Raw genomic sequence first — 11,968 nt, 5'->3', positions numbered from 1 at the left:
TCTCTCTGCCCCCCAGTTTTGTACACATAGAAACGCCACTGCCAGTAATTATTGTTAATGTTGAAATGTTTAACCAATCATATTTTAGGCAGAATGTGTTGCTGGGTCAAATAAATCGGTAGCACTTTACAATAAGACTACCCTTATAAAGGGTTTATGAATAGTTTGTAATTCATTTATTAATGAGGTTGTGAACACTTTATTTAACATTAATAAGCTTTTATAAGACATGAGATAAACAGGGCAACTGTGACCAGTTGCTTGCCAAATAGTGAGCCCACATTTATCTGTACTGTTAAGCCTTATATTAGCTACTTAGCTTACTTCGTCTCCTTCATCAGCAAGCATCCTTGGTATCTGTTGTTCACTGAGTTGATTCTCGCTAAGTAGCCAATATAAGGCTTAGTCATCTTTCCAAATAGTGAGCCTGTGTTGATGTATGAAAACTATGTTAGAACTGGTTTATAAATGGTTCTTAATGATTAAGTGTACAACCTAATTCATAACCTAATTATAAACCCTTTATGAGTCCTTTATAAGGGTAGTCTTATTGCAAAGTGGTACCAATACATCTGCCTTCAGAATCAACAGTGCAGGCCTTGTAGCTTAAAATAAATGGCAATGAAACTGTTGCATTGACCAATCAGATTTCATGTTGGCGACACCTGGGTCATCTTGCAGGTGTAGATGAGGTCTGCATTTTCACGTCCTTTCATTGGATTGACAGCACTTGCGAACACTACTGTGTGTAGCAGTAGCTACATCATCTGTAGTGTCCTTTGCAACCTGCACAAGGTCAAATATTTGCATTTAGACTTTAAAGTTTTTTTTTAAAACCACAATGTCTGACAGAGGAGGAGAAATGGACTTGGTGAAACTAGCAAGCCTGTCGCAGCCGGGGAAAGGGTTTGTCCGCCACTTCCAATTCACTAACTACAGCGGTACCTCTCAGCCTCTGAGGAGCACTGCACACTGTATCTCTGGGAACGCCTGATATTCACATCCACTTACAGGGTTTGCAAACTTGAGTTGTCTAACCAAGGCAGCGACTAGACACCAAAGACTTGCCGGAAACTTACAAGCAACGGTGCTTTTGAAAACTTTTGGGGAGGCCCGACTTGATCCACAGCTTAATGAAAAAATGCACAGGGAAACAGAGCTCCATTATGGTTTTTACCAGAAATACGACTGGACAGACTGGACTTTAGCATTAGCCTCCATGGTGATAGAACAGGACTTATCATTGGAACTGAAAACACAGATCATCTGTACAACAGAGTAACTGAACTCTTCTTGAGGAAAGAATACAGGATGGATTTAGTGTACAAATAATCTAACGTATTGGTGAGTATATTATAATTACTTTTATTTCAATGTTTTGATATTTTCTTGTCATTTTATTAAGTAAATATTGGTGCTTCTGCTAGAGAGTATGTGGCTCAGCTGTGGCTGCAGTGAAAGGAGACTTGTTGAATTGTGTTATTTGGGTTTCCTGCTTTAGTAATGGCATTCATTCCTCGATACATTACATACCTGTCTGTGATGCAACGCCCTGTTATACTGCGTTTATGTATTATATAAACGTTTTTTATAGCCATGACGTCATAATGATGGTATTAAGAGGTGGATTTATTCAGGTAGGACACTACTGAAGGCAAAGGTGTGAAATGCTACCGGTTAATAGACATTTTCTTTCTAGACATGTAATCATGTTTGAAGTTGAAATTTAGATTTTATTATGAAATACAATTTTCCCTTTTTTGAGAAACTAATTTGCAAAACACAAAATGACAATGTGAAGTCAGAGTTGAAAATACTCTTTTGAACTGAACACATATATTTGCTTCCTGTCATTTTGTGTCACTGGAGCAAAACAGCTCTGGCTCAGTTTGCAAAGACAAACTTCAAATTTAAACACATCCACAGACAAATAATTTACATTACATACAGATACAGCAAATACAGGAACATACACAGAAAGAATGAAACATCATTTGAAAGCCTGGGGAAACATTTCTCCTGTCTGGCTAACATAAGCCCAACACAGTATGTCACAGTTTAATGTGTTTCAGAATAGTAAAACTAGCACACTATCATACTATGAAGTTAAGTTTGGTAACATTAGTTTTTTCCCAAACATATCAATCCATCAATATTTTTTTATTTAACTTTGTGTTGTAAAAAACCCGTAGAACATATAAGAAAAACTAGATCAACTACATTTAGAAGTTTGAAAGAGAGATTTAAACAACACGTGGTGAAAGTTAAACATTATCTTATTGGTAGCGTCTCCATTCTTTGGAAACTGCTATTATAAAGGCAAATAGACACGATATTTAGATGAAGATATAACTCCTGATTTTATATAATGCCCAACAGCACCCACATTTCCTCACAGCTTATGTTTGGTCCATTAGGTTTATTTTGTACTGAATTTATTATGAAAGGTTTCCTACGAGATAAACTGATAATAAAGATCATGTTCATTTCAGATGATAAACATTTATTTTAAACAGCTTTTTGATACTGTTCAAATAAATGTAAAGTTTTAACTACAACTGAATATATAATCTTTGGTTAGCATATAATAAATTCACCAAGCAAGCTTATGAAAAACGATGTTGAACTTGTAAACTATTACTTTTCTATTGTAACACTGTCCTTCAAAAGACAGCTATGACAATTATAAACCAAATCACTGCCTATGAAATTATATATTGAAAGTTATTGAATCCAGATATGTTTACATTTGAAAATGGTAAGGTAAAAAACAAAACCCCAACATGAAACTATCTCAAAGTTGTTAAAAATTAAGGAAAAACCTATATGGGTGTTATACAAAATGTAATGTAATGTCAACCTATTTTTGTGAGGAAAAGTGTAACGGTATGCCCCATACAGCAGCAGCAGAGTTCACCCTAAACATGACGATACTGGGTTGACTAGATGGAAAATCAGGATTTGGATACAAAGCGAAAAGCAAAAGCACCAATGTGGCAATATTTTGGGTTTAAACCCAATGCTGATAACGTTAATGAGGCAATTTGTAAACTTTGTCTACACACATAGCAGCTGCGTCACACATTCCAACTCTTACAAGGATTGAAGTCCCTCTTAACAATGCTTTTATTCAACCATAAGCTCCACAGTGCAATTTTGTAAAATGTCCATTGTTACAAGTTATGTAACAGTATCAAAATGTTAATAAGCATACCATGTTGTGCTTACATTCACCTGGGCTTTACATTCTGGCCCACTTCGAAACAGATAATAAGTGGGATCTTAACAGTTATAAATATCTTCCTTTTTCAGTTTTTCTCTTAACATATCAGTCAGCTGCTGAACAATTCCTGCTGGTCCTTTAGTTGTTCTTCAGGGTTCTCTATTCAATGTTGAAATTGCACAGTTGCGATCCTCCATAGGTGAAAGCTACTTGTTTTAGCCCCTGTTCTGGTTACACTGTGGTTGTACGGGAGGCATATGTCCCATTGCGAAACACCATATCAGAAGCCATACAGTCCTTGGGAAAATCCAAAGGGTTACATGCTGTTTGTCTCTTCAAAGCCACAGCACAGTAATCCACTTGTTCCGCATCCAGCCCAGACTCCAGCCAGCGGAAACACACAATGCGCTGGAAGGAACGCCGGAAATTGTCAGAAACAAAGCCGTACAGGATAGGATTGGCGCCGCTGTTAGCGTAGCTGAGGATGACGAACAGCTGAGTCACCATGGGGTCTGGGGGCCTGTGGAAAACGCTGACCAATTGGACGATGTAGAAGGGCATCCAGCAGATAACGAACACAGCCACGACCAGCAGCACCATCCGGGTGATCTTCTTCTCCGAGCGCCGCCGTTGAAGCCAGCCTGCTTTTAGCCCAACAGCTCGCATCCTGGCCACCATCAAACAGTAGCAGAGGCAAATGGCCCCGACCGGCAGTAGAAACCCCAACAGGAAGGTGTAGACCACAAATGCTTCTGACCATGCAGATTCAGGCCACAAGAAGTTACAGTCCACCCCACCATCCTGTGCTGGGACTGTGTCTGCGAAGATAATGATGGGCAGGATGACTATCAGTGACAGCCCCCATACGCACACATTCACCACTTTGGCCACAGTGGGTCTGCGGTAGCGGGCCGCCTTTATAGGGTGGACCACTGCTATGTAACGGTCCACACTCAACACAGTCAGACAGAAGATTGATGTAAACATATTGATTCCATCTACGCTGAGCACCAATCTACACATCAGCGAACCGAAGGGCCAATGGCGGACAGCAGCCGATGTGGCCAGAAAAGGAACACTCAACATGAACAACTCGTCAGCAATAGCCAAGTTGAGGATATAAATGTTAGTAGCTGTTTTCATTTTGGCGTATTTTAGAATGACGTAGATGACCATGGCATTGCCAGTAAGACCGACGCAGCAGACAAGAGCATAGATGGATGGAATTATGATTTTACTGGCATCAGGCTCCTGGTAGTAATCCTCATAGTCCATGCTTGTGTTAAAGGGCAGCCCTGTTGGATAGGACCCATAGTCCTGGCTCCCATTGAAATCCATTTTCAACGTTAGTAGTATATGATGCTTTAAGTTTGAATGATGCTAGCTAATGGTGCTATAAAGACCTGTCAAGGAAAACTGTGTGCTTCTTGGAATTTGTAATACCTCTGATTATCCAAGAAAGAAAATGTCCATTGTTCCGTTTTTTCACCATCCATAAGTCCTTGAGTTTCCTGGGTCTCTGGTATATTTAGTGGTCAATCAATTCTTATTAAGTCAAACCTTCCATATTTCAATATGACAGAAAAAATTGGGTTTGCAGCGGCTGCATAATAACCTTGACATCATCGATCTGCAAGTACAGCTCTCAAAATACTCTCGGATTTGCAGGATTCTTTGTTGGCAATCATGTATAATTTAATTTAAACGAATAAACATCATATTGCCTGTTTTTTTCAGGGTAGTAGTAAGTGCAGAGTTCTGATCAAAAGAAACTTCATACCACTTGGATAAACAGCACATACAAAGCACTCCATCCGTGGGTTGAAATGTTTTTTTTTATCAGCGGGTCAAATCTCATTAAGTGTCCAATTATAGGTTTAGTTGCTTTGCTCCCGCACTCATGTAGTCTTGTTGAGTCGCACAGCCTTGCAGAGTGGGATGAAATCACAAGGTTTCTGCTGTAGCTTCCTTTCAGGACACATTGTTCTCCCCTTTCTGTGATCTTAGGAAAATGAGGGGAAAAACAAAGAACTGTCACTTAGTTGGCCTCGAACATACACCGAGCACAACATCAAAGTACAAAGAGTCATACCTGAGAGGACAGAGTTTGCTCTGTTGTTTTCTGAGACATCACTGCATTAACAAGGTAAGCATGAAGGCATTTCTGTGTTTGTAGGTATTATTATTTTTTAAGTTTTATATTTAAAGTTATAGTAGGGGTCCCCAGAACATAGAAACGGCCAGATGCTAACTGGTTTATGTTGGGCAATTTGCACAATTAGCATCAGTTTTGTAGCATGAATTACAATAAAAGCCCATGTGGAAAATAGTTTGAAAAATGGCTTGGCCGATTTGGACAATTTTGGTGTGGTTTTGGGGTTATTGAGGATGCTGAGCCCATTTCTGACATTTTCAGTATATAAAAAATGGCAGTTCAACCAGGAAAAGACAATATTTGTACTCTCTGGGCTTATTTTTGATACATTTTTGGTCGATTTGGAAGATTTAGGGGACTCTGGATTATTTGGATTTGACAGATTGCCTATTTATTTGAAAAATAATTTTCCACAGTATAGATAATCATGTTTATCTTGTGCTCTCTATATCCAGTGGTTGCAACACTATTCATGCTATTCAAAACCAGCTCATCGAGAATACAAATATGGCCACTTTCTGGTCAAAACTGCCCTTTTAGATCCCAAAAATTCAGCATCCTCAGTAACCCCCAAACCCAGCCCAAATTGTCCAAATTAGCCTACTGTAGTTATTTTGTAACAATTGCTTATACAGGTTACAATACAATTCATTTTAACTAACACAATTTATGCTAATTGTGCAAACTGCCCAACATATGCAAGTTAATGCAGTTTATATGTGCTGGAGACCCTACTATACATTTCAACTTGCACAGGTTCACTATGATGGTTAGACTAGACTAATATCATTCTTCCATTTTTTATTAGTGAAAAATCATTCTTGTTCATTATTGCTCATGTTTCACACATCAAAACTGCTTCCGTCATGCTGTCTCATCAGTCTTTGGTACATAAGTCTGTGCAAAGACCTGTACTGTAACTGCGTCTATTACCGCCACATCCTGTCTATACTGAATGTTTGGCTGAACACTATTTCAACATCTATAAATTATATCAGAACACACATATAACATTGCTCAATAAAGGGTGGTCATAACAAAAGGGCTCCCTACAACACTAAAAGGTAAACCTGCATCTATTACTAGCAAATGACTTCCATGAAACCACAGTGCCGTTCTGGGCTGTTTTAAAAAAATGTCCCCAAGCAGTGTTTTTCTGGTTCAGAATAATGCTGCAGCAAATGACTGATATCCTGTTGTGTACATCGACATCATAAGCCTGCTTTACACATTTTTATACAGCATTCATCCACATATTCACCAACAGTCAATGTATGCATTTTCGCTTGCATGGTATAGTCATATAGACCCTCAATTATTCATTCCTGAACAGCAAGGGGTTTTGCTTCTTTTGTTGTGAACAGCTGCGAAGTAGTCTTACCTCTGAGAGACTCTTTGGAGAATTACAATGGTGTACAGTGTTTCGTAGTGGAAGTGATTGTCTGAGAGAAAAAAGCCAGAATAAAAACTACAAAAGAAACTAGACACAAGTGTTTAATTATTTTAACCTATTTCTCCAATGAAAAGTTTGCAGCTGAACTTTGTGATTGTTGTCTTTCAAAGCTTTGGAGCTAGTTTTTTAGTTTAAATCTGGTCTCTGTAGGTCTAAGCAGATTTCTTGATGGTACAGGATGTTCTTCAAGGTCTACCCTGGTGGTATCATGGTATCGTTTGGTCTTTAATATTCTAAACTAGCTTTTTGAGTCTAATTCAAATAATACACTTGATAGTCTTTCTTTGTTTTTACTAGTATCACTGATCTTTAGATGGTCAAAGTCTTCGATGGTCTTATGATTGTATTCAAGATGGTGTACTGATAAATCTCTGACTTCCTTGGAAAAGTTAGAGCACATGGCGATCTTGCAAAGTGAAGTCACATTATTCTTTAACGGGATGGTATTAGGGCTACATATACATATTTCTACAAGAAGCAAGCTCACCCTCATGGATCCCATGAGACTGGGCTCTTAAGAGTCTGATCCTATCGTACTGAATAATTGCTGAGAGAGTTCTTAGTAATCAACATTTCTTTGCTGCTTTCTTTCTTGTAAAGTCTTTGAAACATTGACAATTTAACACAGCAAAAATGCATCATTAAGTCATTATATTCTGAAGCATGTTAGATAAAGAACATTCCCCCTGTTCCCACATGCAGCCTGAAACACTGGAGACACAACAGGGTGACATAAATTGGGAAATGAGCTCTGGAAAACAAACCCTGCCCCCTACCACTCCTGAAAGGCCTCAATGGTTCTCCAGATGTAGCACTCCAGATAGGATTCCACCCAGCGGATTCCAACCAAAAACCCAGCGGATCCCAGTGGCTGGGGGTGTTGCCAAATTGCTAAGAGGGCGTTGCCAAATTTCCCCATTTGTTCAATTACAGGATTTAACCATGAGATGGCGCTTCATTCACAAATACACAAAGAACTTAGTCTGTTTGCAATGTTTGCAGCTCTGCAGTTGTGTTTGCTGAATACTGTGGCATTTAATCACTTATTTGTTATGGTTTTCACAGGCTACTATAACGAAAAAACATCAATATTTTAGATCAAATAAAGTATATCTAATCTTATTATCTTAATTGTAATTCAATAAGATATAGTCTTTATATATTAAATAATCATAATAATAATGTAAATGTTTACACTTATTTATTTGTTATGCTCATACTTTTACCTTTACAATAGTTTGCTTTAATATGCAGTATATTTTTTGTAATATTGTTGTGGTGTACACAGTACAGTAGATCAAAGTAAATCAACTCATACATTATCAGATATTATACAGTACTGTGTTGTATTATTAAGTCATATCATACATTAACCCCATTATAGCAGATGCCACATTGAATGGATGAACACATTTATGCATCAATAATTACAACGGAGTATTTCTAAATATAAGTTGTACAAATTATATGTATTTAATACTAATAACATAATTATTAATTTTACTTTCAGATGATAATACTTTTCACTTGGGCTATTGACAATTTTGAATGCAAGACATTTGCTTCTAACATGTCTTTTTACCTAGGTAAATCATCGGAATACTTCTTCCACCTCTGATTTTAACCTGTCACTGTTTTTAAAACTTTAATTAAATGTTTGATATTTCCAGAGACCCTTTCAGACCGGCAATGCTGCCCTGCATGTAATTCTGATAGTCCATCGAAATGTGACAAAAGTCAGAATTCTCCCATCCCCCTTGGGAGACTTTCACCACACATTCCGATGGGCAATTAGTTTTAAACAAAGAGTCCGCAACATAGGCTACTATCTCTTGTTAACAGAGGGGGGATGGTAGAGCTTTGTCACACCGTTTCAGGGTTAATGAATAATGGATAGGAGAATTCAAAAGGATTTAGGAGAAGAGTCTGCAGTGCTTTGAGAATCCGACTGCACTTACATACACTATCTACGTATTTATGATGCACCAGCGGACGTCATGAATGTGCGTCTACTGCTGTGGGGAAACTGGAAACTACAGTTTTCTATACAGTGGCACTTACATGATGTATGGCTATAATAAAGAACAACACAACCCAGCGCCGTATTCTAATATACTATGATAAAGCTCCCCACTTGTTGTACCTGGCAGAGCAAGAAACACTCCAGCCTTTTTATTTAAACTTGTTTAAACATATCTAAATAAATATGTGTTTTCCCGGGGCCGGCGTAACCGAATATTCTCCGTCAGATGACAGGATTTTTTCTAACAATGCCGGAAAATCTGAAAGCCATCGGCTTTTGACGGATTGGAAAAAAAGTTACACAGCGCCAAAATGCCCACCAGGGGCCCATATTTATTACATCCTAGTGGCCAGTAGTAGACTGAAGGCGATCTACTGTACCTGTGTTCTGTATAACTTTTATTTGGTCATTTCAGGTCCAGTGTGGCCGCGTCCATTAATTCTGTTCCTGGTTTGTTGTATATTAAGGATCTATCCAAAAGGGTTTAACGGTAAGCTTGTCACTCAGTGGGGGGTTGTTCTTGGCTTATAGGCCAGTAATTGGTATAACATCATCATGTGATGATGACTCTGAGAGCTTGCAGTTTCACTCAGACTATTTGATAAACCTTGGGATATGATATTTTTGTAGCCATTCGTGGTGGAAGGCATCATCCTGTGCTATTTGTATGCATTATTTTTGACCCAACAATTATTACAGGCAAAGAATATGTGCACTATTTATCACATGAATATTCCATTGTCTATTTGTATACCCACTAGGCTGCAAAAATGACCGGCTCCTTGTTACAGGCGGGTACTTGTTTAGACCCACTGGGCAGGGCTCTGTTTTGCCGTGTGGTATCCTGGCACCTAGGCCGCAGAGGGTCATATTTGTCAGCGCTTCATTGTCAATTTGGCGACATAAACATAAATGATCGTGAAGATGATGATTAAAATTAGGATTAAAAATCGTAGTGAGAGCCGTGAGCATTGTCGGATGTGAAAAACAAACCGATTATTTTCTGTAGTTGTAAACTCAAGTGGATTTAAAACCCACCATTTATTAGTGGCTTTCATCTGAATTCGGCAACAATGATAGATTAATGATCTTGAGGATTGATGATTAAAAATCGTTTTGTTTTAGCCGGGCTGCATTTTCTGATGAAAAAGACAATACCGATGCTTTTGTGTAGTACTTCAACGTGGTTAAACAACATTATTTGTTTAAATAAAAACATGGTGACTGTAAATGATTACATGTCTCTTATTTAGCACAGAATATGTTCTATCCAGGTGACATTATGGAGTCTTAACAAAAGATCTGCTACAGTATATCAGAATACCTTCTACTGTAGCATCTATCAGCTGTTATTTCACATGAGTTCCACTGTGGCGCTTTTAATACAGCACCCCCTGGTGGATCCATGATCCATTGCAGCTGGTTTCATTTATTAATTACATTTATTATATTCCAAAGGGTCGTAATTCAATTCCTGCGGGGGGTTTTCTTTCAGCAGGGGCCACCCCGTGTCGATCACGGCCCCATATGGGTAGGGGCGTCCGAAAGCAGCGTGCTACAGTCGTACCTGGGGGAGGTTGTGGTTTCTGACACAACAGGACCAGCTAACAAAAGCGTATTTGATTCCCTCTTGAAAACGGACACCATAGAGTTTGTTTTGTTCTCCATCAACTACCTAAAAACATGTCAAACTAAATAGAAGAACCTTAGATTGACCAGATCAACAGTGTCCAACTTTTGACTACCCAAACTTGGAAACGGACGAATCATTCCTTGGAAGCGTTATCTTTTTTTCCAACCCAGTTAGATACAACCGCGCCGCCCACTTCACATTACGAAGCATCAATGGTTTTTCCAGCATGTGCTTTTACATTCCACTGACTGATAAACAGCCCTTATGTTTTTTTTCCCAAGACTAGAGTAAACCCATGTTTTTAGTTACGCCACTAAATGAGGACGTTCTCTTTAAGTCCACGAACGCAGTCGCACAGAGCTACGTTGATGCGGAGTTGCGTTGTAAATTCTCAAAACTGGGTTGGAAAACACATAGGATGCTTTCCTGGAAACTCTCTGAGCAACACAACCACTTTATTATTATGTGTACTATAGTTGGAAAACTGCTAATCTATTTCGATAGAGCTATTGGAAAGATCCACTTGGGATCCCAATGATCATGGTTAGTAGACTCTCTGGTAGCTAATACAATAGCTACACTTAGTTTTAGAGGGCCTGTATGTTATGAGCAGGCTCAGATGCAACAGCTGCTAATCTGCTCAGTATAAACAGTCCCTGTGGAGTCAATAGCCACAGTTCCACACCGCAGGACTTTCCTGGTACTTTGGTTCTTTAGTTCCGTAGTACCAATAATGTCGACATTCACACCGCCGGGACTCTCAGTGCCGGAATCTTTGGCCATTTAAGTCCCTGCTAAGGAGGTGGTCGAACCTGGTGATAAAAGGAGTGCCCGAATTTCTATTATATTTCTTTGGCTGGGCGAATTGCAAACCACGCCCCGTTAGACTCTGAATTTTTTTTGTTAGGCAGCCATTTTTTTCCTCGCTAACAAAAACCTACACCCACCACCGAGCGAGTAGTTTTTTTTGTACTTTAAAGCGTTTATGGCCACACGTACTACAACACCGTAGCGATTTTGTGTGTGTTGATTGTTTTTTCTTGTCTTCTGGCAATTTACTCTGAGGACGGGGTTTGTTGTACAGTGTTCATTAATCTCAAATGTTGTTGCGATGTTCGCAAATAGTACGATGCGTTCGTGATGCCGTGATTGTATATCTTGACTGTGCAATAAAACAAACAAACTGGCGAAGCTTGTATTTATGTGTCCCACCCAAATTGCAGGAATAGAGAATGTGAAGCAGACAGTGTCGGTGGGTTGAATTTATCTACAATGTTGCAACCAATGGCAGGGGCAGAAACACAAGTCTTACACACATAAACACAGTAATTTATCCATGTCATTTAGTTTTTAGATAAAAAGGGAAAAACCACAAAACAACGGTTAATGTCCTTTCCAAAATCAGCCTGAGGGCACACAAGTCACATCTCCAGGAAACTGCAAGGTAAGGGTTGCTGTCATGCCACCTTCAACACAGGGAC

At 38.9% G+C, this 11,968-nt stretch overlaps 1 protein-coding gene across 1 annotated transcript; it reads right to left on the bottom strand.

The window, feature by feature from the left end:
- Window positions 1-2,786: 2,786 nt before the first annotated feature.
- On the bottom strand, window positions 2,787-4,760 carry sstr1b (somatostatin receptor 1b). Its single transcript, XM_010783567.1, has one exon. The coding sequence runs from the start codon at window positions 4,559-4,561 to the stop codon at window positions 3,455-3,457; it is 1,107 nt and encodes a 368-aa protein (XP_010781869.1). The 5' UTR covers window positions 4,562-4,760; the 3' UTR covers window positions 2,787-3,454.
- Between the last annotated feature and the right edge of the window lie 7,208 nt (window positions 4,761-11,968).

This window comes from Notothenia coriiceps, unplaced genomic scaffold (genome assembly GCF_000735185.1).
Source record: "Notothenia coriiceps isolate Sejong01 unplaced genomic scaffold, NC01 NC01_scaffold00025422, whole genome shotgun sequence".
Taxonomy (NCBI): domain Eukaryota; kingdom Metazoa; phylum Chordata; class Actinopteri; order Perciformes; family Nototheniidae; genus Notothenia; species Notothenia coriiceps.
This window is presented reverse-complemented; position numbering and strand designations above follow the sequence as displayed.